This window comes from Pocillopora verrucosa, chromosome 3 (assembly GCF_036669915.1).
Source record: "Pocillopora verrucosa isolate sample1 chromosome 3, ASM3666991v2, whole genome shotgun sequence".
In the NCBI taxonomy this organism is placed as follows: Eukaryota; Metazoa; Cnidaria; class Anthozoa; order Scleractinia; family Pocilloporidae; genus Pocillopora; species Pocillopora verrucosa.
In genome coordinates this window covers 21,259,928-21,286,327 of record NC_089314.1, presented here as the reverse complement: position 1 = coordinate 21,286,327, position 26,400 = coordinate 21,259,928, and the positions used below count along the sequence as shown (strand labels likewise).

General features: G+C 39.0%; 2 protein-coding genes across 2 annotated transcripts; one reads left to right on the top strand and one right to left on the bottom strand.

The window, feature by feature from the left end:
* The first annotated feature begins 413 nt into the window (after positions 1-413).
* LOC131797674 (ankyrin repeat domain-containing protein SOWAHC) lies at positions 414-8,193 on the top strand. Its single transcript, XM_066163586.1, has 12 exons — positions 414-628; positions 1,639-1,675; positions 1,960-2,012; positions 2,281-2,382; positions 2,826-2,837; positions 3,985-4,086; positions 4,901-4,970; positions 5,312-5,392; positions 5,701-5,730; positions 6,260-6,426; positions 7,073-7,170; positions 7,663-8,193. Exons 1-12 carry the CDS (start codon positions 608-610, stop codon positions 7,748-7,750), a joined length of 861 nt encoding a protein of 286 aa, XP_066019683.1. The 5' UTR covers positions 414-607; the 3' UTR covers positions 7,751-8,193.
* Positions 8,187-26,034, bottom strand: LOC131797658 (kinesin-like protein KIF28). The gene is made up of 27 exons (XM_059115312.2): positions 25,894-26,034; positions 25,778-25,816; positions 25,632-25,708; positions 25,472-25,488; positions 25,293-25,315; positions 24,973-25,094; positions 24,141-24,219; positions 23,545-23,608; positions 23,250-23,339; positions 22,615-22,711; positions 21,628-21,780; positions 20,584-20,848; positions 20,139-20,296; positions 19,554-19,651; positions 18,872-19,007; positions 18,120-18,183; positions 16,537-16,679; positions 15,775-15,921; positions 15,041-15,128; positions 14,443-14,499; positions 13,193-13,280; positions 12,516-12,686; positions 12,140-12,262; positions 11,202-11,477; positions 10,326-10,484; positions 9,618-9,746; positions 8,187-9,179 (listed from the first exon to the last, which is right to left on the bottom strand). Exons 1-27 carry the CDS (start codon positions 25,902-25,904, stop codon positions 9,084-9,086), a joined length of 2,970 nt encoding a protein of 989 aa, XP_058971295.1. The 5' UTR covers positions 25,905-26,034; the 3' UTR covers positions 8,187-9,083.
* Between the last annotated feature and the right edge of the window lie 366 nt (positions 26,035-26,400).

The window sequence follows — 26,400 nt, the reverse complement described above, 5'->3', positions numbered from 1 at the left end:
TAGCGTCTTGTAAATGAACCAATCGGTGTCAAAAGTTGAATTTCAGTTTCTTCGAGTATAGTGCTTGTTCCCAATGAGCTACTCCTCTCCCCCCTCCACGCTTGAGAATTCACGTTATCGAATAGTAAAATTCAAGCGAAAAATGTCAGGAAAAATGTATTCTCTTGCAGTTAATTGAGTCAATCGTGTTATCTCCGTTTCCGTAACTGTGCATTGACAACATGTTTGCATTCCAGTATAACCACAGGAAAATGAAAACTTTCTTTAACGAAACAACATGCGTATCTATTGAACTATTTTCGGTTTTCTACAGTGATTATAAGTCCTGTTAAAACGTCTTTGTATAGCATTTATTATCACACAGAACGAACTATATCGAATGTATTGTGACTATTGTTTGCCACAAGCATCGGTAAACAAATGTTTAAAAAGACGACAACAACTTCAGTTTAATTACATGCGCGCATGTAAATCGCCCTAAAAACATTGGCGACGACCTGAACCTGCGATAGACGCGTCGTAGCAGACCAGACAATCCTAGAGGACGAGAGCAATACAATACAAAGCGAAGTAACTCTTTGACTGTCAAGTAGTCATTTACTGACAAATGTCTCGGGCATCGAAAGCGGTAGGTATCAGAAACTTCACTACAAAAGCTCGTTTTTTACAGTAGAATCCGTAGGGTAATTATAGAAATTCTCTCAGCATTAGAAAGTTTAATGGACATTTAGCGTCAAGGATTTCATTATTGAACGGTGTTCACTGATCATGAGGTAGTTATTGTGTGAAGGTTTCAGAAAAGGACTTCAGTTAAGCAAAATAATCATTTGGACGTCGATGTTCCAGTCGGCGAAGATTTCACTCGCTCATTTCTTACCTTTATTCAACTCTTTGACTGTTCACTGAATGCCAATCAATCAAGTTAATTAATTAATTAAAGTGAATATATAAACTAAGTAAACTTTTATTACTTGTACATTTAATTTAGGCTTCATAACAATAGAGCTTCTGGAGCTAATTAAGATAAAAGCATTTTTGACAAATGTTTCCGTGAAATTCGTCTCACTGCTTATTATTGTGATTTTGTTAGAGACCCGCATTCTCTCGCTTCTTTAGCATTCTTGATAGCCGCACTACAAGATATTTAGAGAAAGACTTTCACTGTTGGGATATTAAAAGTGTTAACACTTTATGGATGTATGTGAGAAGGGTACCTTTTGGGTAAAAAAACAATAACGACAATAACGACAATAACGACAATAACGACAACAAAAGAACAGGGCTATGTTGAGAACGCACCTCTACTTAATTCCCCTTGACCTCTCCCCTAATCTCGTACTCAGATCTTACCTTGTAACTGTGGAAGGTCAGGGTAGGAGACTACCCCTACCCCCTCCTCCCCTCCTCCCCCAGTCGCTCTGATTTAAGGCTAACGCTCGAAACGTCAGCTTTTTAACTCTTAAGGGTGGCCAATTTACGTTATCAACCCAGTTGAGAGTACTAAATTACCCTGTTAAACTCTCCCACCGACGCAGCATTACGCGGTTTCCTTAGAAACTTACCAACTCCTCCCTCACCTCGAGTTCCGCACAGTAGCGGGGTTCTTATCACCCATTTCCCGATATTTGTCGTTCGCAGGTTTTGGAAGCATTAGGTTTTCAAACGAATTCGTACGGTATGTATCAAACTTAATTTAATTACTGAGGCACTGGTATCCTTAGATCTGAGACTCTTGCAAAGTGGATCGCCACATTCGATCGCATACCGCAGGTTTTCTTCCGGCGATCCTGAGAAGAGTATTTCACTATATTTAGAAGGTTCTATCTTCGTATAAGTTTAAATTCTTTTGAATGATTTGCGAGAAAGTGGAGAGAAGATTAAATGGAGAATTTTTCTTTGAAACCTTAGGAGTTCAGAGGTTAAGAACGCTTGTTTGATCAGTGGTTTTTTTTCTTTCAGTCTCGACAGGGCGGGCGGATCTTCAAGAAAGAAGAAACAGTGAACAATTAACGGTATGATAGCTTACAAGATAGATTATAGGGCAGTTGATCAATTTTTTCTTTTTTCTTTTTGAGAGTTTTTTGGTGGCTCTATGTTCCTTTAGTTCATGTATAGGTGGAGCCGCTCAATTTATCACGCGCAGATCAACCAAAAGCTTAACTTGGACAGTTAGAATCGGCGAATTCCTACGACCGCGGAGTTTCTGAATTCTTCCACCATTCGGCTCTTCATCTTTTATCCTTGCTTCAACCAGTTTTCACATCGCACTTCTTTTTCCAGGTTTCATATTTAGAAAGAAAATGGAACCAGTCAGTAAGCGAAGGGAACCTCCCCGGAATTGTTGCATTATTGGAACAGGATCCAAATCTTGTAACAACACAGGTGCCTAATTAAATGATTTTTGGAACTGGCGCCGAGATACAATGAAAAGAAAACTTTCTTCTTAGTTTCGTACTCGTAGCAATATGGCAATGAAGATTTAAAGAAAAACCAAGCTATGTACAGGGTCTTACCTTGGGGGGGGGGGGGGGTTGGGGTTGGGGTGGGGGGGTTGGGGGTGGAGGAAGGGCTATCTTGAGGTGCAAGCTAAGTTGCTCTAGGACATCTTAAAAAGCGACTGCGATTCTTTTGAAGAGAATTTAATCTGTGTCGTGCTGCCTGGTATTCCTCTGAAAAGAGTATCTGTGAAAAAAATGATTGTTGAATGCCTTCCGTTTGGAATACCCAGGAAAATGTGTAGCTGGAAATTGAAAAAGTATTCTCTTTCATTTACTCCAGTTGTACTGAAACTTAATTTTTTTTCTCTACAAATTTTCCTGTCAAAGGATTTTTTCATGGTAAGCTATCACTTCTTTTTTTTTCTTGGTTCGCATATATATGTTCCAACTAGCTTTACCTGTCCATCAAGTAGACCTTGCTGGGTCAAACCTGGACAGTTGAACTCATGACCATTGTGATATCGGTTCTTAGTTGGTAGGGTTTTGGTAGAGCACTGCACTCTCTTAAGCTTAATAATAATAGTAATAATAATACTAATTATTATAATTATTGCTATTATTATTATGATAACAACAATAATGATAATAATAGTAATGATAATAATAATTATCTTGATAGAGGAAGCTCCCGTCGCATTACATGGTTTTCAGGGAGGTTTACACTGACTAAGATAAAATAACATAAAAAGATTTTAAAACTAATTACAATAAAGTAACGTAAACAGTTTTAAGACTAATATCAATCAGTCACAGAAGGACTTCATTATTAAAACTTACTAAAGGTACTAAAATGCTAATGTTATAATAATGGGAAATAAGTTAAGAGAAGTTTGACATCGAAGTATTAATTAAAATGTTGAAGTAAAATGACGAATTAATTAAAAATTTCTTTAATATTCACTCATTCATTCTCAGTCAACATCTTTTTTCTTTCATGACCACTGCTATGATGGTGGATAAACAACTAAAGGGTGTAAGTAACGCATTACCCATTGGATTCGTTTTGTCTTACGATAAGTAATAAAATTCAGTTTACTAATCGATGGTTTCTCATTCTTTCTTCTTTTACAAACGGCTCTTCACGCATGTTGATTCCAGTTTGTAAGTATCTTTACTTTTGCGATTAAAAAATTAAAAAAAAAAAAACAAATGCCTTAAATTATAGCTCGTCCGAGTCTAAATTTCGGTCGTAATTAAGTCTGGAAACAAGTCAAGAGGTTTATCCTGCTGATGTGTCTGCGGCATGAAACGTATAGGTAGATTACTAGTTCACCTGTGTGTGAGGCTAATCCAGGGAACCCAATATTTTCGTCAGGTTTTCAATAACACGCCAGGATCAAGAGAGGTATAGTGAGAGTGACGTGTGTCGCTGGACTTCGCGACTCGAAGTTTAGCTCCCTAAACATGAGGCTGCAGATAACTACATATGATACACTAAATTAATAAAACAATCGGACTCATGCACATTTGGATTGTTTTTTTGCAGACTGCTCTTCATTGGGCTGCCAAAAAAGGGAGAGAGGATATCGCCGAACTTCTCATAAATACAGGAATGGATGTAAATATGAAATCGGTAGGAATTAAATTTGTTTATGTTTAAAATATCTGTTTCTTTTTTTAATAAATCAATGAATTTGATATTTACGGGCTGAGTTATGTTTTCTTTTCGTCTCCCACAATTCTTCAACGCTGGACATGATGGTTTGTGTGGCATTCTATCAACGGTTCTTTAATTGGCCAGAAGGTGAGAGTTTGCCCTCACATTTTTTATTACATGACGCTCATGGCTTTATCACTGGCAGATCTTAAAAGAAAATGTGGGGGTGGGGTGGTTGAACTTCTCTGTTGGAGAAAATGAGAGATCGTCTGGAAGAGAATATATTACACCTGAATATTGCTCACTTCGGCTGGGTTTGTCCACCTCCATTTTATCAGGGCCTTATTTCATTATGGTAAGGGGTGTCTCCCGTTGTTCGATTCTAACAAACTTTTGATTAAAATTTTTTTCTTTTTGGTTGATCATGTTCCTCTTTGGCGTCTTGGAACTTGGAACTGCTAAGGGGGTAAGTGGATATTTCTTCGTAAATATTCTCTTTTGTCTTGTTTTTTGTTTTTTTTCCTTTTGGTTCGTTGCCTTTTAGGGGGGAGGAGCAGGTGGAAGATGCTGAACTGATTAAAATGGCGGCAACCTAGCCGAGGGTTAAAGTTCCTGGCAAAGAAGCCCATACACTTTAATAACAAGCTGACAAGCAACATCAACTCTTTATTTATCATTAACCCTTAGTTTACTTGGCAAACTGTGGCCTAATTCGCATACGAAGAAGAAGCTTCTTTGCCGATATAACTTTTATGAATGTATATGACGCGCCGAAAATAAAGTAATTCGAATGATTTTATTTCAGGGATACACTGCGTTACATCTCGCCGTGATCCAAGGCCGAGAAAACGTCATTGCTTCTCTGTTTGACAGCGGTAAGAAAACACTTGCTCTTGCCTCATGCTTACTCATATTTTCCACACTGCTATTTTTGCTTTTCCTATGGTGCTGAGAAGGAGAGTTTGTTTGACAATCAGGAGCTTCTTAACGTGGTGATCATTTCTTCTATTCTCATAACCTTTTCATTTGATTCAAGGGTAAAATGTAAGGAGAAAATAGAGGCCAGTCACTCTTAGGGAGTAAAGAATTTTAAGTTTATGTTCCTTCGTTTCGCTTTGAGTCCAGAAAAAAAAAGTTAAATATGGCAGAACTGGAGACCAAGATCAGTGTTGCTTAATTACACCTTATCGTCTTCTTTTTTCTCCCCACATGAAAGGAGCGGATGTTGACGTGCGCGATAACAGTGGTCGGAAACCCAAGCACTACGTTAAGGAGACTACATCGCTCTGGATACAGAGTAAGATGTCTGAAAACCCGTTTATAGAACATGCGCACTTCAATAACACAATGGCCGTGACTAAAGTTTTTCCTAAAGAGTTTTTCCTCTTTAAAAATTTACATGGCTCGTACTTTTACGCAGTGCGTCATCAGGTAGCGTTGAGTCTTTCACCACGTGAAATTTTGCGCTGTGCGCACTCTTAAGAAGTGCTGGCGGTAATTTAACGAGTGGCATCTTGCTAACATGCGCTTGTTTCTAAACAGGCTTTGATGTTATGAACTCCTTAGTGCTACTAGTTAAGTATTTATGTTATTTCATTCTTTCAGGAAAACTTGGAAAGACATTGGCACCGTCAGGTTGGTGTGAAGATTATGACTTGCATATAAGAACCTAAGCGAAAAGAGGGCGAAAATCAAATTAGCGTTCTTCTGTATAACCGTGACTAGTCAGTTACCGACCGTTACAGGGTTTGCTGAGTGATGGAAATATAAATCGTGGATATTCCCGATCGTCTGGAATTATCAGAAAAAACCGGAGATTCGGGAGCGTTTTTCTTTATCATTATTTGTACGACGCGTGTGAGATTTTTGTGTCGGCCGGTTCTTACCAACGAAAAATTACTATCGTCAAGGATATCGGTGATGGATTGGGTATAGGTTAATTAAGCTTGTTACCAGTCTTCAGTTGCTTGTTTCCAGTCCCATCACGTTCTCTCTTGGAATAAATAGAGTAACTGACGTCCGATTAATCGACATATTGACTCAGTCTGACGTGGTAGGGATCGATCGTCTAGCATTTTCTGAAGTGGCAAAAAAATTCTAAAAACTAATCCGAAATATAACTGTAGACCAGCTAAACCAGGATTTTCTCTTCCTGCCATTGCAGTTTTGGTATCATCTGGCGAACCCCTGAACAAAGGACTTCAAAATATCGGCTCCATATTCTTACAGATGAAAGTACTAAGCAATTCACTTGGAACAGGTCTGGACAAACTGGACGAGGAACAGGGAAGATTATCTCCCCCAACACCACGAAAGAAAGCGGCAAGATCGGTAACGTGTGTGTTTAGAGAGTATACGGGGAAGCACACAAGATTTCCCGCCTTAACTCTTTGCAAAGTGTTGAGCTCCCTTAAACAGCTCGAGGGCTTTTAGTTTACATGAGTTTCGTTAGACCAAAACCAAACTAATCACAACAGCCAATCAGATGAAGGGGAAAAAGCTTTTAGCGGCCGATGAGCAAACTGCTTCAAGCGCGGGAAATCAAAAGTGACCAAGTCGCAGGTGCATGGCTCAATTTTGAGTCTGATTGGTTAAGAAATTGCACGAGTTTGCTCGACCGTCCACATAGCTAGGTAAAGTAACACCTCAGCAATCCCTGTTTATCCTCATACTAAACTTAAACTTAATGCAACTCGAAGAGGCGGCTATGAATTGAAGGGAGGAATCGGAAAGGCTAAATTTTGTTCTTCACGAACAAATTTTGCGTGGTGGTTAATTCATCGAATAGTCCGGTTTCAAGCCCCGGCCTGGATCTTTGTGTTGTTTTTCTTCGCAAGACAGTAACCCTTATTACCAGTAGAACCAATTAACGCGAACTTTATCACTATTCCAATTAATCCGGCATCGTTATATTTATAACTTTCTAATTAAGAACAGAAACTGAAATGAATTTCTCGATTCCTCTTCCGATTTCTAGGCGTCCTTTGTCAAGATCTGCAGAAACGTTACTGGCAAATTTAAGGACAAAAAGGCATCTAAACTGGAAATCCCTGAAGATGTTGAAGACGTCCCAGGGTGAGTATTGATTTAGTCCAATTCGACACGTTGCGGTGGACAGTGGCCCTCCCGCCTCAAAACGAAAAAAAGAGTGCCTTTTTTTTCGGGATTTCTCGATGAAAGTTCGTAAAAGGGAACTGACGAAATTACAACTGCTAATCAGAACAGCGGAAAATATCACAAGGGACCAATGAGAGCTCAAAGTAAACGCCAGCTGTCTCCAGCACCAAAGATGGCGAGTGAATAATATCGCGATTAGTTGAGTTTGAATCTAATTCAGGAAGTCGCACGAGATTTTTTAAACCAATCACAAAAGTGAACAGACACCTAACAAACACGAACTACTTTCGACAATCAAAGCTAAAAGCCGTTGTTCTATAAAATAACTCTATTTTTACTGCGAGACAATCTTCTCTTTTGTAACTCCACACCGAACGATCAATCAGAAAACATCCTCGGCCTCAAAAAGACCCTAGAAGATCTCTTAAAATCTTATTCTTTGCATTACAGCTATCACAGGACAGGAAGAGCAAGATCCGCTCCAGATATCAATCACATTACAGAATGGAGTCCGCGTATTATACAAGTGATGCCTTAGCAAACAATATGCCAGAAGCTTGGCTTTCACGATGGTGGTTTTCCGGTGTGTGTAACATGACATCGCTGACCCATTTAACCTAAGCACGATAATATAGCCTCCATAGACCCTCTTTTTGATACGCCATGAGTAGGTAGTTTTCATAGTCTGCAGGCAGGCCCTATTATTCTTCGTACTACAAGACAAGTGTTTGTCCTTCCCCGGGGGGATTTAAGACGAAGTTTGCCAGGGGTCTGGCGCTCACCATCAGTACCAGACCCCTAAGCAGACTTCTCGTCGACTTGCGTTCTTCATGGCCTCCCTAGTAATGTTTCGATTAGCACTCTCCTTCTTATAAGTACCCTTCTTGAATCGGTTTTTGTTCATGATAATAAGCGCCCCTAATGAGTATGCATCCTCATTCCAACAAGCCCCCCTGAAACAACTGTAAGGCAAATTTTCCTCTCCACTCTGTCAACAATAATTGACAGGTGTTCATTTTATTAAAAAAGATTAAGACTACAAAAAAAACATCACATCTGTACAAAAGGTGCAATAAATATTACCAACTACGAATCTAACGGATCTTGTTGACATCGAATCAATAATTCACAAGACAAAAAATGAAGAAAGAAGCCCTGGCGATAAAAGAAAACTTGCTTCCCTTTCTTGGATCAACCAAATTTTATAAAAATATATTTTCTCCACTTTCAAATACCTTAGTGTTTAGTTGATCAATGTATTAAATATTTTTTTTTGCTAATCAACACTAATGGTTTTTACGCTACCCAAGAACGACATCGCATAACCTTCACAGTCTCACAAATGATCTACCTTCAAATTCTCCTATCACATCGTTAAACAATATTTTTCCCCGGAGTGTCTTGTGGCACCTTGTACAATATATTCCAAAGTTGCTAACTATCTATTATCAACACTTGTCTGGTTAAAATAGAGAAGCAAATGTAAGGAGAAACTTTCCGCCTTTCATTCATGGGGTTCAGTAAAACGTGCAAACGAATCGTTAAATGCGTTAAATCGATCACAATGGGGAAAGGGGGGGGGGGGAAGGAGGTGGAGTAAGGTCAGTTGTTTTTACCAACAGTTCGTGAACCTAACAATCAGTACATTGCCAAGTACTGCTAATAAATTAGCTGTGGAACACTACTTTGCGTCGGCAAATTTTCGTCTTTCAGGGCTCGTCCAGCAAGGCCACAGTTTAACAAAAGATTCTCAAGTATCCCGTAATTTTGTCTGGCTCAGTTGTACAAGTTATTTCGCTAAAAACTTTAGGATTCTAATTACATCTCACTACATCAGTACTACCAGGATTGCCAGTAAACGAGGGTGGAAATCACATGATTGTGCAGGCGCGACTTCCTTCAGTGACCTTGGGGTCTTGTTTGATGACTCCACCGTTTGCCGTAGCACCGTTTTGGTTTTTAAGCATCTGGAAATTTAAACAAAATATGCGAATACATATACATCTACCAAATAGTACGGACGTTGTTGTAAGGAGAAGATGAAGTAAAGGATGATGGGCGGGGGGTCAATTAAGTAAATTTAAGTTCTAGACTGGAGATTTGAAATCGAGAATTTAGATATCGTAACTCAGATGATGGATAAAACACAATTTGGGTACATCTCAACTCTATCAGTGAGATTTAGCTTTAGAAAACGATATTGATAGCTTTGACAGTTCAATGCGACTGATCGAAGAAGAGGTATTTCGAATTTATTTCATCAACACTAAATGAGAATTCTTAAAAATGAAAGAGTTTTATTTCAAGGTGGGAGGACAGAACACCGCGAAGTATATAGGAGAGCTTCTGAGATCCGTCCTAGTTGGTTAGAAGTATTACTTCCAGACGTCATCTAATTCACTTACCACCATCAGCGTGTTGACTTTGTACTTAGTGCGGCCGTACTGGTGAGCAGCTGCCGCGGACACCGCGCGATGAAAACCTTCAAATGTCTGTTCTTCCTTCGGTTTATTGGCCCATTCGGTGCACAGATCCTGTCATTAATTAAGCAAGTGAGTAATTTATTGAACTGTACACTGAAAATCATTTATCTGTCTTGCGCACCGAACGCGGGTTTGACACGAGCTCAGCAACCGTTCGATACACGTTGATACAGGGCTCCACATGCGCCCAACGGCGGTCACACATATGTTCAGTACGCATCGAAAACAGGCTCAAAACGAGTTTAACACGTGCTCGGCGTAAGTAAAATACACTTTCACGCTTGCCGCTGGTAATTTTCGTTTTGAAAGGCTTTTTTTTTCATGTTGCATTACGTTGTAGCTTAGGAACCAGCCGTTAGTTTTTCGCCCGTAAAGAGGGAGGGGGGGAGGGGGCGTAGGATTTTTGGGGATCAAATGGATTTCAGGCAGAACGGAGAGGGGATCAATTATTAGAGTACTAAAGAGCCTTAGAGGGATCAGGAAAAAGTTTGTTGTGACACGACCAAATTCATCAAAAATTTTCACCCCCCTCCCCCCTTCCCCCTCCGCAGGTGACAAATAATAATCTTCCCTTAGTATTCTCCAAGCTGAATCGTCGCACACGTACGGGTATTACCACACTTCATTTACCTGAATGCGCTTTTCCTTCTTGAGCAGTAGTTGGTTTTTCCTCTTGAGCAGAATATGCTCTGCTTTCAGCTGAGCGGGAGCGATGTCATTTCCAATCATGGTGGTGGAACGACCTCCCATACCTGGCCTCGCCATTTGCATTTCCATCTGGCGCAATTCCTATCAAAAAATAAAAAAAAATATCCCTCTTGTAACTTCTTGAAACTTTTTTGTCCATCTTATGAATGTTTGCATGCTTCACTCTCAAATTGTCTCTCTAACCAGGAATCCCGGCGAACTGTTGACCCTTTAAGTCCCACTAGTGACCTGGACCGAATTTCTCCTTACACTATCAGTACGATATCAAGTTGACAAGTAATGAGAATAAAGAAAAATATCAATTAGGGGATTATTGGTTGACCCAATTCCAAATTCTCCAAACTAACATTCCGTGAGTTGTATGGCAGACAGTAAAGAGAATTAATAATTAAATCTTGGGAGTTAAAGGGTCAAGAAGTACCTTGCGAGCAGGTCATCAATATTTGCACTTCGGTCCAAGCGTTTCTTCGTCCGCAAGAAAGTAGGAGGCTTTGAGCAACGCGAACCGACGAGAGGTCTACAAGGGGTCTGGAACTGACAATGAGCGCCAGATCCCCGCCAAACCTCTCCCTGACTCGTCTCAAATTTTCCCGCGGACGGCGAAACTCGCGCCCTGTAGCACTGAAGAGTGAGGCCTGCTTGCGAGCTAGTCAGAGAAGACTTGACGAAAATACTAAGGGGTAACTTCCGATGGCCTTAAAAACCATTCAGGTGGAGCAGAAAAACTGCCGGTCGCTTCATACCACGGAAGCCGAGATAATTTTAAAATTGGTCACAAAAGTCCCAAACTTTAATTACCTTTGTTGTCATTCTCGTTCGAGTGGAATCAGGATCACTGTCCTCCTGGCGACCAAAGAGTTCAAAGGTGATGCAGCCTGTGTCAAACCAGTCCAACAGGTCTTGTTTCACCGAGTCAAAACTGAACACTTTCGAATCCTTTTCATCAAACTCGGGTGATAGCGTGTCTCTAACTGTTTTAGTCACGGTATATTCTGTTTCTTTAAACGGTTTGTACCTGAGGTAAAGCCCCTTGTTAAATCTGCTGTCGTGGACGCTAACATTACGAATGGAGACCTGCATAACAACAAACGCGATTATTGCTTGGCGAGAAAAAAGGATCGCCCAAAGTTACCATAAGAATCAGTTCTGTCACGTTGTCCAGACATAAAAACATAACCAATATCAAAATGTAAGAACGAAACCAACAAAAAAATTGCAGAGCGAGTACATTTTTAATAAATTGAAAGTCAAAGCAATGGTGGCAATAAATACCTTCAAGGCAATTCCTTAGGAGACAAACTGAGGTGAAGAACTTTTATAAAAATTTTTTTTGATTCAAGTTTTCATTCTCCTCTTTTTCCTTTTTTGTTCCTGTTCAGTTCCTCTAAATTTTTAAACTCCTCTTCCTTCAAAAGTTGAAGTTATATATTTTAAAAGATGACCGTACACTTTTTGTATTGGTTGGTACCGAGAATTTGGCGTTATAAAGGGACAAATATCCCTCAAATGGCCAATTTTCTCACTTTATGTTGCATGGCTGCTTGGAGGTGTATCGAAATTGTCAAGAGAATTCGGACGCTAGTGACTCCTGTGAGCAAATTAAATAATCCACCATTGTGAAATTTTATTGAAATCTAAGGCCACAAGATCAGCGCTAAAACACGATGAAAGACTGTGTGTAATAAGCCCGAGCTACTCTGGTTGAAGGTAAAAAAATTCCCACCGCTGCCTCATACCTTGAAGTGATATGGTTTTCCAAGAAGCTCAGAGGGATCTTCAACAAAAACGTCTTCCTTTAAAGGTTTGCCATTAGGATCACAAGGAGACACGTTGATGACAGTGGTCGCCACTTCTTCGCCCTGCAGACAGAAAGGGGAAAGAAAGACAAAATGTGTATTCAATAATGGAAAACACGTGCTACGATTCAATGACTTTGGCACAACAACAAAAAAAAAACAAAAAAGTTTGGTGGTACATGTAAATACATGCGCTTAGTGTATACCACACCGTTGACTGCTGTGTTTCCTGAGGTTCGAAATCTCCTAAGGGACTGATGGTTTTCCTTGTCTAACGCTTGTAACAATTGTTCAACATCACTATTAACGTACAAACCTTGTAATCTGTGATAGAGAGCTTATCGTCGAAGTCCAACTCATAGCTGAGACTCTGTAGGAACACGCTTGCCGTTCCAATCCGCACATCTTCAGGAGGTTCCCAGAAAGGATCTTCCTCTTTCGGGATTTTACTCATATCTTCTCCATCAATAGATCGTTGATAGTGTTCCTGAATAAACAAGGGGAAACGATCATTTAAGTCATATTTCAATAGAGTACAACAGAAATGCCCTTACACAAGGAAAACGGTCGAAGAGAGATTTAGGAAAAGGTTGCGACGTTGCTAATAAAATCCAAGTTATATGCAGGTCGCACAACATCCTACTAAACTGCTTAAATCGCTAATTTAAGGACATGTCTGTTAGAGTAAAGGAGGTAGAGATTTCGTTCTCAAAATCACAACTGAGTGGCGTTAGAAAACTCCCAAGAACTCAAATTCCCTTTGTCCGTTCTTTATGTATATACCCATTAACCCCAAAGAGTGACAAGTATCTAATTTCTCTTAACAATATCACTTCTGAATCAAACATTTAGGTCATGAGAATAAAGGAAATGATCACCAACTAAAAAAGCTCGATTGTTAAACAAATTCTCCTTTTCATCGCCTTGAGGAATGTACAGAAAACCGTATGGAGAATATGCGTACATACGTGTTAAGCCATAGTTAGTTCTTACCTGCATCACGAACCGCCTGTTCATGAACTTTCCACGATCCCATAGCCACACATTACCATTAAGTAAGTTCCTCATTCTCACCATGACTCTAGAAAAATATTTAAATAAGATACTTGTTGGGTTAACTTGCTAAATCTAGCGTTCAAGCGCAGACAAACGAATTACTGCGTTGGTGTTTCTGATAAGTCTAGGCTAATCGAATCAGGTGTACTGGAGGAAGCCACGAATGGATGTCCGACGAAAGTTACTCGATAGCCGATCGATAGTAGGTCAATAGTCCGTCAATAGTCGGAAGGTAGTCGGCCGATAGTGAGCCAATGGCCGAAGAACACTCGATCGATGTTCTGATGCTTCTCATTCAAGGGGTCGGCCGACCATTGGTGGACTTTCGACCGATTCTTTACCGACAGATCATTACTTTTATCACATCCATTTTCAAATCACTGCGATCTGAGTGGCTCTCTCTCTCTCGCGGTTTAGTTACAAATCGAATCTTTCTATGCTCTAAATTGCATCTTTTCCCCAGCCAAAGTGACAGCTTTCCTAAAACACAACAACCAATTGGATCTAAAGGCTTTTTTTAAAGAAACCACTCAAATGGCAAGGGAATTAAAGACAACTTTTGCGACTTTTAACAAACCAACTCAATACTGGATCAATAATATATTTGTACAGACTAAAAAAACCTGTATTTGAGCGACTGAATACTGCAATTTCAAAACAGATGTAATAAAATGGTAATTGAACTTCGCGTCGCGCAATTTTAGCGTGAAAAATCATACTTGTGATTTAAAATCAAACTTGCACTGCGCGCTCGTTCAATTTTAAAATCATGCGTATGATTTCAGACCAAATTGCGCTTCACTCAGTTCAATTACCATTATGAAATAAATAACGGTTCATCCTCGAGTTATCAAGATTAGCACCGATTGAGGAATGTGAGCAAATTTTTGTCTTTGTATACGAATCTCACCAATTACACTTCTTTAACCAGCCTCATACCACAGCCTCATACCACTTCTCTCCATTAATCACCGCGTATTTCTTCCCATGAAAAATCTGTGAATCCAGTGTACTGCACTGGATTATCAATCACATGACTGTTCACTTCCTCATTTCCTCCGTAGAATTTTCCCTTTATTCAAGTAGCTAGGGAATGAGTTTCGTGCCATTTAGTCACGTTAAGGCGCATTGCATGGCACCAGGTAACGTGCGTTTTGCCAAACAAGCCTAGCAATGATGGAACTTACTTTGTTTCTGAATCACCTCCCTGAGCTGCACCTGATATTAGGATAACTTCAAATGTCCTGGGAACCAATCAACCAATCAATCAATCAATCAATCGATCAATAAATCAATCAATTAATCAATCAAACAATCAATTGTCCGTTCAGTCCTTATCTCAGTGAGTTGTTTGCCCTGACTGCCGGCTGTCAGCCGACTGTTGGCCCTCAGAAGGCCGACAGCTTTTTACAGGGAGTTGTTTTCAACGGTTACCCGCTCATCCACTCTTTGAGCCCATGGAACAATCAGTCAGTCAGTCAATCCTTCAGTTTTATAGTTGATCATAACCATTACAATTTCCTCAAATGTGATCGGTGTATTAATGACTTTCATTTACACAAATCATACTGTACAGTTGTAATGTGACAGCGTGATCGGACAGTTGAAGCAGCCAATCATGCTAAGTCCACTCAGCTAAATCCACCAATCATAGAATTGATCACAATAACCATAGCAACAATAACTTATCCTAACTTGTTTGAAAAATAACTGGGGAGTTTCCAAAATGGAGGGATTTTTTACTTAAGACATTTTCTCGGAGATGTTTGTCCGAGTAAGACATACTTGTGCTTGTTGAGTTCTTCACTCATGGCGTTCACCTCACTGACCAAGGGAAGCGCTTCTAGCACTTGTTCCTGAGCTCGCTGTTGATCTAATCATTGCATCACCACAGTTAACTCACAACTCAACTTAACATCAGTACTCATGTTCCTTATTCATTTGCTATAGAACTCATAAGTAGAATGGTATCCGCCGCTTTCGCCCCCTATCGAGTTCGCCCCTTCGAGTTCGCCCCTACCTTATACCGTGTTCGCCCCCACACTTTTCGAGTTCGACCCCACCAAGTCGAGTTCGCCCCCAAATTGAGTCATGTGTTTAATTAACAATTAAAAGCCTCTTGATTTGGCACTCCTTTCCTTCCTTCCTTGTCATGATCTTAACCCTTTACGCCCAAGCATCAGTATGCATATTCTCCATACTGTTCTCTAAACATTTCCTAAGGTGCTGAGAAGAATTTGTTTCACAATCAGGAGCTCCTTTGGTTGGTGCTCATTTTCTTGATTCTAGTGATTTTAATGTGCGATTCAGGGGTGATATTATAAGAAGAGATTAGACGCTAGTCACTTACTGAGCGGTGAAAGGGTCAATGTTTGATTCCAATTCAACCGCGAAGCAGCAGATAAAGAACCACACTGTGGCATTCTAACCACCTTATCACACTAACAACGTAATTTGTCTTTACTTAATTTACTATCACTTACACAGTTTAAATTGGACTCAACATTTTAAAAAATTACCTTTGGAAAGTCCACTTCCAAACCCAGTGGCAAAACCCTTAGCCTGAGCAATCTCTTTCTGAGCAAACTCCCAGTCCACGTTGTCTGGAGTTCCCTCACTTTTCTCAGGGTTGGTTGGGTTTACCAGGAAATACATATGGTTTGAACCTGCAAAGTAAACAGATAATTTATCTACCAAGCAGGTTACTCATGTTAACTGCTGATTGAGCAATGTCAGTGTTGAAAGTTGTAGTGAATCTTGTAGACAGCCATACTGTAACTTATGTTTAGATATTTTTAGCATTGTATCGGTTTAACAAATAGATTTCATGCTGCCATACGTCTGTTCAGTAATAGATCCCAGATGATGTCATAATGTGATAAGAACAAAAACCAGGCACTTAAGGTGCAGCCGAGTGTGTCACCGATGTTCTTATCACATTTTGAGATCTGATGTGATCTTTTACTGTACAGACCCACAGCAACATGGAATTTATTTGCAATAGTATAATAAAAAAGCAAAATGTTGTTAATGGTTAAGTCATCTATGCATCTGTCCTTCTATAAATCATAAGTAAGAACCATTCAAAATGCGTGTATAGAAGTAACTAACAATTGTGTGTAAGTATAGAAAGTACACATAAAAGCAAGAAAAATCATGCACATACATTAAATACTTAAGTAATCTTTCCGTTGACATACTGCAGGTGATTACATTTCGTGAATAGTATAGCTAATGATGTGGGAAATTGTATTTATAAAAATGGGAAAAGAAAAACTTACCAAACAAGATTCTGTCATGATGTTTGAGAACACGCTCTCCAGTGAGTGGCATTCCATTTACTTTTGTCTTTGCCCCTGGTGATGCAGGCTCAATGGTGATTTCCCCATTCACAGACTTTACCAAGGCATGTTGTTTCAAAATACTGTAAAATAACAACAGAAATTCTAATAAATCACCAGGGTTTCAATAGAGAGCTCCCTTTTAAATGCAGTTAAATGCAATTTAATGGAGTTAACAACAACGAGCATCAGCGTTCTCTGATAGTCAGCCTTCTTTTTTGTTTATGCGTATGCGTCAAAATTCCATGTGCTCATTGTTTGAGGCGTTCTGGTGTGCGCTTTGAGTGTGAACTTGCAGCACTGTGAGGAGTGGCAGCTAATTTTCCAGACAGTTTTCTCCACCCTTTCCCTCCCTCTTTCCACTGTTTATTCAGTGTGACGGGTACCTGTGTCCCTTTCCTGTATGGGGCCCCATGGCTGAGTGCCATGATTTCCTAGCCATAGGAGAAGTCTCCATCTAGGATCTGGCTGCCAATAGTGGAAGCTCCTGAATGTTTCAGGCACCCAACCTCCATTTTGCAATGCAGTTGTTAAATTGTGATAGCAGGAGTGCAGCTCTAAAATCTTAATTTCTAAACCCTTTGCCCCCTAACATCAGTATCCATATTATCCATACTATTCACTTTACATTACCTAAGCTGCTGACAAAGAGAATTTGTTTTACAATGAAGAGCTGCTTTAGTGAGTGATCACCTCCTCTATTCTCATAACCTTAATGTTTGATTCAGGGGTGATATTGTGAGGAGAATTTAAATGCTAATCACTCTTAGGGGTCAAAGGATCAACGAAGGGGCAAAAGGGGCCTCACACAATGAAAACTGTGACTCAAAAGACAAAGCCAATCATCAATTGAAGTTCTGTTTGCCCTTGTAACTTTGTAATCATTTCAATGCATTCAGCAATAATGCACTGATTGAATAAGGAAAAAGAATTCCCATGCTTTTTTCACACCGTTTAGATTTCATCTGTGATCACAACTATTTATCAATCTGAAAGCCAGCTTTCATATTTCTACACTTTTTAGAGAATTCAACACCCCCTACAAAACTAGTTTAAAGATATACATAAAAATTTCTAAGTTTCAATTTAACAATGTAAAGCTTTTGAACATGAGTGTTTCTTTGCCTGCAGGGGAGAATAAGGCCTTAGGTAATACCAGACGGTCAGAGGTCTGCAGAGGCTCTGGCACTGATAATGAGGGTGCCAGAGCCTGGAAAACCTCTCCCTAACTTGTCTTAAATCGTCTTGTGGGCAAAAATCATGTGTCCTGCAGCACTTACAATGAGGGCTTGCTTGCAGGCTATATTGTGGACTCAACTCTTTGACCCGTTAGAGTGACAAGCATACAATTTCCCCTTACATTATCACCCCTTAATCACAAATTAAGGTCATGAGAATAAAGAAAATGATCACCAACTAAAGAAACTCTTGTCAGTACCCTTGTAAATGTACAGGGAACAGTATGGAGAATAATTATGAATACTGATGTGTGTGTGTAAAAGGCTAAGCATCTAAAAAATTACCTCAGGCCAGAAAGAGGGACATTTGGTACAGGATCAGCATCTTTCCTTCCTATCCTAGTTTCCGCTACAAAAAAAAAATAAAAAAATAAAAACAAAAATGAATTACATTTTTCACTTTAATCTGTTAACTGCCAAGATCTGGTTGTTAATTCTCCACTCTAGCTGCAACACATTTTTTTTGTAAATTAGTTAACAGAATTTGGTGTTAGATCAAGATAACAACTTCTACCTGATAATACACCTGTCAGTTTCAAAGCTTCAATCCCCCTTCCAGCAACCCCTGGATGTTCCTCCATGTCGGGGGGGGGGGGGGGGGGGGAGAGAGAGAAAAAGAGAGAGAAGAGAGGTGTGAGGAATTAGAATTTTGTCCGGCTGGGGTGGGGTTTGAACCAGAAGTCTCCAGTCTTGCCAACAAAATATAAGTTACATAGCTTTAAATATTTAAATATGAAGGTGTTTAAGGTAAATGGCTCAGAAGAAAAGGACCAACAAGGTCTAGGTTTTAAAGCTTGGTCAATGTGCTGAAAGCCACAGTCACTGAGGGGTTCCACTTAAGGTGACCATTCAATACAGGAGGAAGATAATACAAACAGACCATTGGGACTCAGTCAAGGGTGACCACAACCACTTAATAGAGGTGACTACTTAATAGAGGTGAAAATAACAGTATTTAGGGGAAAAAATTGGGGACTCTGACAACAGATTGCTTAAAACAGGTAAAGGTTTGACTGTGGAATGCACACAACACTTACCCTGTTCCAGAAAATGAAAGATGACTCTAGACAACATGGGGTCCTCATTTAAGTTAATCAAATGTGGCACACTCTTTGTCTTCTTCTGTTTTTCACTTTGTTCTCCTGCTGATGAATCACTTTGAGACATCTGGACCTGTTAAGACACAAATGCAAACAAGTTTGAGTGGTTAAAACTGTGGAATTTGGCCCACTGGACACCTATCTGAGTCCCAAAGTCATCAAAAAGTGTGGGTGTTTTAAAAATCTGCACCATTCAAGAGTATGGAGACCTTGTGCGACTTGTGACAGGTTCAAGAGATGAATAAGGAGGGGAAGCAAGAGAGAACAGGAAAGAGAGAGAGGAAGGTGGCAGAAGATGGGAAGATTGACACCTCAATCTTGAAAATTAACAGCTAGGCTAAATGGACTTGAGGAATTCAAGAATTAACCCTTTAACTCCCAAGATCTCCCTAGTTATTCTCCTTACTGTCTACCATACACTTCTTGTGATGTAGGTAAGGAGAATTTGCTATTGGATCAACTTATAATCCCCTCATTGATATTTTTCTTTATTCTCATCACTTGTCTGCTTGATATTGTATTGATATTATAAGGAGAAATTCTGTCCTGGTCACTTATGGGATTAAAAAGGCTAAGGCAAGCATGGAGAACACATGTTCACATGTAAACCAGATTTTACCTTTTCATCCCAGCTCATCATGTTCTGTTGGTTAAATTCCATCTGTGCAAGGAGTTCTTCTTTCATCTTCCGCCGCATTTCCTCTTTCTCAGCTTCAGCTGAAGAACACCAATGATGAATGTTTATCATTATTAACCCTTTACTCTTAACACCTGTATGTATATTCCCCATACTGTTCTCCATACATTTCTTAAGTTGCTGATAAGGAGAATTTATTACAGAAAATCAAGAGCTTCTTCAATTGGTGATCCTTTTGCTTAATCTTGTGACCTTCACATGTGATGTAAGGGTGATACTAGAACTTAGAAGGGTCACATACTTCAAATTTACAAGTTTTGACCTCCTTCAAACCATTAAAATCCACGATGACCTCAACTGATCTTTTCAGGACAAATTAGGCATTCCCAATGACCTGATGAAAAGACTGAGGGATTGTTTCCAAAAGAATTTGATGTAATGATCATTCTATCAAGGACTTTTCTGTTTTGGATCATTCTCTACTAAACGTCATGCATGAAAAATGTGCAATAAGTAAAATAAAATGTTACAATATTGCCATTTTCTTTAAGAGATCACATCACATACTCATCACTGCAGCTCCAGCACCAAGATCAGGCAGTCCTCCACCTTCAAACATCTTCTTAAGCTTTTCATTTTCTTCCCGCAATTCCCGGATGAGCTTGTCCATTGGATTTTCATTAACCACTGCTTTGTTCTTGATCTTTTTGGCACGATCTGCATATCTGTAAGATAAAATGTATTTGAGGTTGTTATTGAAAGATAGCTATTTAGACATACTTGTGTTTAATCATATTGTTTGAAAAGAAATGTAATGATAGATGTAATAATTCTTTGGTTTTTCCAAGTCTGGATTTTGCCCATCAACTCTCTTCTGTCATCTGAACTTTTAGATATTGGTCTGTTCATCCATGTTTCTTCTATTCAGTCTTTGGTTAGTTTGTTCATCTGTTTGTATTCAACTTTTCCAACTATACCATAAAATTCTTAATATAAAGTTTGGAGAACATACCTCAAAGTACTCAGTGTTTCATCATAGTTGATATCAGCTGGAGACAAAGCAGCAATCATGATGGTTTTACTGTTGCCACCCAAAGCATTCTGAAGCAGTTTGGTCAGAACAGAGTCTCGATATGGCACCAACACTTTCTTTTTACCCATGGACAAGTCAGCCAAGGCTGAGATCACATTACCCAGGGCTGAAAGGGATTTGTTGATGTTGGCTCCTTCTTTGAGTCTGTCACCAGTAGCACCAGTGCTATCAGCTCTTTCACTACCTGGTTAATGCATGGAAAGCAAAATGGTCATAAACTGATGAACAGTGAAGCTCATTTGGTACATTTTAAGACTACAGTCTAACTTGATGTTACAAGGTTACTCTTCTAGGCAAGGGTTATTCCTTAACTGAAACAAAAAGAAAAATCATGTTGGTGATGGGTAGGTTAGGATATCAAGAACACAACTGCCAAGAAGTTGCCTACGAGGGAAAATATTTGTTCAAATTGACCCAGCTTATGAAGCAAAGTAGGCAATGCCCCAGGTTCAATTAGGGCTCAAAGCTCAGGTCTATGGAATGTGGTCTTAATATATTACTGATCATGATAGCTTTTAGAAATCCATGGAGGATGTGGTTGCCATATAGTTTGTGTGTTGGACTATGGATTGAATGATGCAGATTTGACCTCCTTCAGAGTCAAAAGTTTTGTTGTGTTCTCCATTAAGATAAGTATCACATGCACTTCATCTCTCCACCAAAGGTTAAACATAGCCTACCAATGGCCTTATTGCTTTGCATATCCCTCCAAAGGAATACAAAAAAACTACATTTCAGAGCATATAATTTGTACTTTTAAAAAATAAAATCATGGGAGTGAGCATGCCCCTACACCTCAGGAAGGAGCTCTTGAATAATCAGCTGTCTACTTCCCACAGCTAGCGGTCTACTAACTGACTTGATCGTTGAGAACCCTGACTAGCTATACCTCTGATCCCTTATTACTAAAATGGACCACTGTATATGCCTGTAAGATCTAAGTCACAAAAAAACTACACCAACCTGCCAAATCAACCAAGTTTATGTTACTACTCTTCTTTGTTTCCTGTCCTGACTCATTCTTGCTGATCTGATCAAATATGATGGTTACCACTGTGTGAGCACGGGAACTTGTGGCATTCATCTGTGTAGCTGCTACTGTGCGATTAGCAGTACCTGAAATTCAAAGGAAACAACTTGTCAATCCCTTAAGCCTGGTTTTCACCAGAGACGCAAGCACAAGTGCAAGAACAAATGCCTGCATAAGGTAATTATGCCAAAATGAATCTCAACAAGCACAAGCACAAGAAAAGGGAAAAATTTTGATCCTTGTGCTCACACTTGCGCTTGTGTTTATGCTTGTGTTGAGGCCCTTTCAATAAAATTAATACAAGTTGTAGTGCTTGTGTTTGTACTTGCGCTTGTGATTGAAAACCAGGCTCTAGTTAATAAACAAATGGTTACACTTGAAAGAATCTCCTTTACAAGTTCCACAAGACACAAGGCAAATGTTGGAATAATGGTGGACAAATATTAGAGGGGAATATAACCACAACTGAAGCCATTTTTCCTGTACAATATTTTCTGAGTAAAAAATTCCCATCCAATACAAATATTTCAGGGCTTGCGCATTATTTTTATTTAAAAAGCCATTACAACAACATTACATGTGTCAACAATCTTTTCAATCTAATCCCACCACACACAAGAAATCTGTTTGGCAAAACAAGACAGCATAATCTATTATTGCCTTATGCTATATGCTTCAGATTACATTCTGACTCCATGAGGTGATAAAAATTTAACTAACCCTTATCATTTCAATGCATTATCCTGCAAGCAAGTGAACAGAATAGACATACTCATCACTTAAAGGGACTTTTCTTATCTTAAAATGATGACAGATTAACTTGAACCCCCTTAGAAGAACAAATGATGTAGCATCCAGTAAAAGAGCTTACTAACTATTTTTCTGACTTTTTTAAACTATATTTTGTATTTCAAATTTACCTTCTTCAATTCTGCGTTCAATATCTGCATAATCCACAACAGCCACTCTCTTAAGATTTTGAACAAAGAAGTTTCCTTCTTTAGGGTTTTGACGAACCTTTGAGAAACAAAATCAGTTGGTAAAAAGCTTAGGTTTAAGGTCATCAAAAAAGTTTATGTGCTCCATGATTTGCACACAACAGAAAAGATCAATAATTTGTTGCAGCACTTGTAAGTGTTGTTGAGTACTGCAGTATGTTCGCATCACATTAAGTAATCTTCCTTAACCCCCTGATCCCTAAGAGTGACTAGTATCCAGTTTCTTCTCTAAATATCACCCCTGAATCACACTTTAAGGTCACAAAATTAAAGGAAATTATTACTCTAGAAAGAATATTTTGATTGTTAACCAAACTCTTGTTAACAACTCCCTAGGAGATGTGTGGAGAACAGTATAGAGAATATGCATACTGATCTTTGGGTGTAAAGAGTTAAGCCAGGGGTTATGTAAAATCAGCTTTCAGATCTGAACTCCAATTTCACACTAACCCTGGATTATTTTAACCCAGCTTTGAACAACCGGGTCCACATTTTCAACACTGATGAAAATTGCTAATTCAAGAGTACTTAACTAGTGATTTTAGGTCCCAACTAACCTGCAAACCACCCTTGGGATTGTTCTTGACCAGAAGATCTCGCACTTGTTCATTGTAAATCTCTAACATGCTAAATGAAACTTGGTATTTCTATGCAAAGAGAACAACAACAAAGAGAGACAATAAACTCTTTGTTCCATGAATGCTTAGTAGCTCTCATAATTCAAAATTCATGGCATTTTAGAATGTCATCTCTGGGCCACCAATAACAAGTTACTACATTTTTACTTCCTTGAGAAAAGTTTTTAAGCATCAATTAAAGACCTTAATCAAGTACTCTAGAACTTGAACTTACAACTCCTTCAGCTCCCTTAGCCATTGCTTGAAACAACTCATCACATGTAATGGGAACAATACCTCTGTAAAGTGAGCAAACAAAATTGACTCAGTTACTCTTACAATATCATCACCAGTTGTCTCAAGTCCTGTAATCAAATTATACCCCTTCAAAACCATAATTCTGGGTTGCTTGAAAAATGCTTATGAAAGAAAGAAATAAGCTTTGTTATTCTCTTAAGAAAACAGGAATTCTGAAAAGCTGCTCTTGATGTGCCACTTTCTCTTTCTAGTCACATTTAGAGATCATCTATAATTTAATTGCTATGATGCACAGCATGGAATGTATCTGCTAATTGTATGGATGTTGATTAGGTTGTTATGACCTAAGTGATTGAGGCATTAAAGGACTGGTAACAAGCTTTATTTTAAACCCAAATTTTTAGACAAAAAAGTTAAGCTTGGACACAAACACTTCAGTTGTTTGTGGTATTGGTGAGAAATTATTCTTCACACCAGAAATCAATGTTACCGGAACATTAGTTGTGTATATGAAACTGGAATTGGTGGGTGCATTATGCACTGTTTGGAATAAAACTGAGCCTGAATACTTACTTATTGTTTCCATATCCCACCATGGAATATGACTTTCCAGCACCTGTCTGTCCATAGGCAAACAGTGAGCAGTTGAAACCTGTCAGTGAACAAGAGGCATGTTAAATTAATCAAATTTAAATTTTTGATTACCTTGATTCAGGAAAAAATGACAGTCTAAGATTGGATTTCATAAAAAACTTTTAGCAACCCAATTTACTGGGATGATCAAAATATAACCAGACACTTCAGATTCTAGACAACCAGACTGTCTGATGATTGTTATTTGCCTTTAATTAACTTTTAATGGCATGTAAAATCAAATTATATAATTGATTAAAATCACTAAGTTCGTTTAGAATTGACACACCATGATAAAAGATAAAGCATCAGTCGCTAAATTCTAACCATTTAGCAACAATTATTCCGAATTTGAATTAAATATCTTGTTCAGTAGGTGAAGATGTTATGTTAAGGCTAATTTATTTATAACGAACAAGAGTTTATTCTGAAAACTTCTCCGACTAAATGAACAGACACTTAGATGAAAGCATGGAACTAAACCCTCTTTGCCGCCTTCCAGCGAAACAATGCATTTGAAATTTATACATCAATGAAGGGCAATATTGGAAGGGGATCAACTGAAAGTAATGTTTACGTGGAAACGGAAGCTTTTGAATTAATTTCACTCATGCAAGTTTTTAATTGATTCGAGACGGCATGCAGCACCCTGCCATTAAAAAGTTTTATCAGGTCAAAATTCATTATTAATTCCCAGTGGACAGTGTGGTCCAAACATGAAAATTTCCTTTAAATAATAAACATGAGAAAAGAAAAGATACGGTTAGCTTACCTGCAAAAGCGTTATTTAAGACACCCTGTCCTAAGTCATCGAAAACTTTTCGCTGTGTCGCGTACTTCTCATTATCTGCGACAAGATAGCCGTTTTCGTCCTCGTGAAAACCATCGTGAGACCTGAAATGAGCGAAAATGGCTCTTATCTTTTTTCAAATGATCAGCTAGTCCTTTTAATCGAATATAGGAGTTTGTTTGGATTACGCATACATCTAAAAACTTCAGTAGATGAAGCAATATAAGCTAGCTTGTGTATTAAAACCTAACAGAGTACTCCAAAGGGTAAACGCCATGACAACAAGCAAAAGGTACACTCACCAGTACGAGAAGTCAAACGTGAACTGTAAGAAGATTTATCATGAAAATAAAAGGAAAAAGTTTCGTCAGAACAAGAATTGCGCAAGGCAAGCCTAACTTATCAGCGCTTTGGCCATAGCACCGGTAGTTAGCTAATGACAGCGCGAACAACAACATTAAAGCGAAATTCAGTTTCTCACCTCCTTTGGCGGGTTTCCTGTGTGAATAGGTAAAAAAAATAGCAAGAAATAAATCAGTTGGTTCAAGAACTTAAACCCCCTTTGGAAAATCCATTGCGAAAAGTTTGCACTACGGTAGTAAAAGTAAACATTCCAAGAGCACGAAGATGGAAACCCCTACCTGGATTGTCAGGATCTGTAATTTGTGTCAGTGCTCCTATCATGTCGAGTACAACTTTTGCCCCTCGATCTTTCTCTCTGCAGAAAATAACCGAAGATCAGTATTTGAAACAGAGAAACGAAACTGAGGCTAGACGATTCACTTACCTCGAGTTGAAAGGCCGAACGCGAACGGCCACCTTCACCCTGAAAAGATCATAAAACCGCGATTAGTTCCTTGCGTCGCTCTCTAAGACTTCAAATCGTGATAAAGATTTACTTACGACTCTGCCATCGCGGGTTTAGGGTAAATCTATGCGATTTCCTTCCTTAAATTGTTCAACTTCGATTGTTTTATGGTCTATTATAGAGTTCCTTACTACTTAACACGACTGCTGTAGTATTCCTCCAGGCAAGAAGCGAAGTCTGAGTTACCGTCGAAAGAAAGGGGGGGGGGTCCAATAAGATGGATGTTGTTAGCATCTGGGTGGGGAGGGGCAAGTAATTTTACGTGCCTGACACTTAATTCATTTTTTTCCTGTTGTAGTTGTTCCTTAGTTTTTTGAGATAACAAAGGTTAATACAAGATAGAACACGCAATTTGGGCCTATTTCACATTTGAACACGTATACTCTCCTCAAAACACCTGCGCGGGAAACGAAAAAACAAACAAGTTTTCGGTGAATGCCAGATATCTTTTAAGACTGGCGCAGAATATTGAATCTGCTTATATTGAGACTAAATTTCATTTTTATTCATATTATGTACAGAATGTCACCCCTAGTTTGCCC

Excerpts from the sequence above, each read along its gene's own strand:
- LOC131797658 (XM_059115312.2), bottom strand. Across the intron at positions 18,184-18,871 it reads CTTTCATTTTCTGGAACAGG|CGGAAACTAGGATAGGAAGG; the intron begins GTAAGTGTTGTG and ends TTTTTTTTGTAG. Across the intron at positions 15,129-15,774 it reads TGGAAGTGGACTTTCCAAAG|ATCAACAGCGAGCTCAGGAA; the intron begins GTAATTTTTTAA and ends TGCAATGATTAG.
- LOC131797674 (XM_066163586.1), top strand. The coding sequence starts at position 608 with ATGTCTCGGGCATCGAAAGCG. Across the intron at positions 629-1,638 it reads TGTCTCGGGCATCGAAAGCG|GTTTTGGAAGCATTAGGTTT; the intron begins GTAGGTATCAGA and ends TGTCGTTCGCAG. Across the intron at positions 5,393-5,700 it reads TACATCGCTCTGGATACAGA|GAAAACTTGGAAAGACATTG; the intron begins GTAAGATGTCTG and ends TCATTCTTTCAG.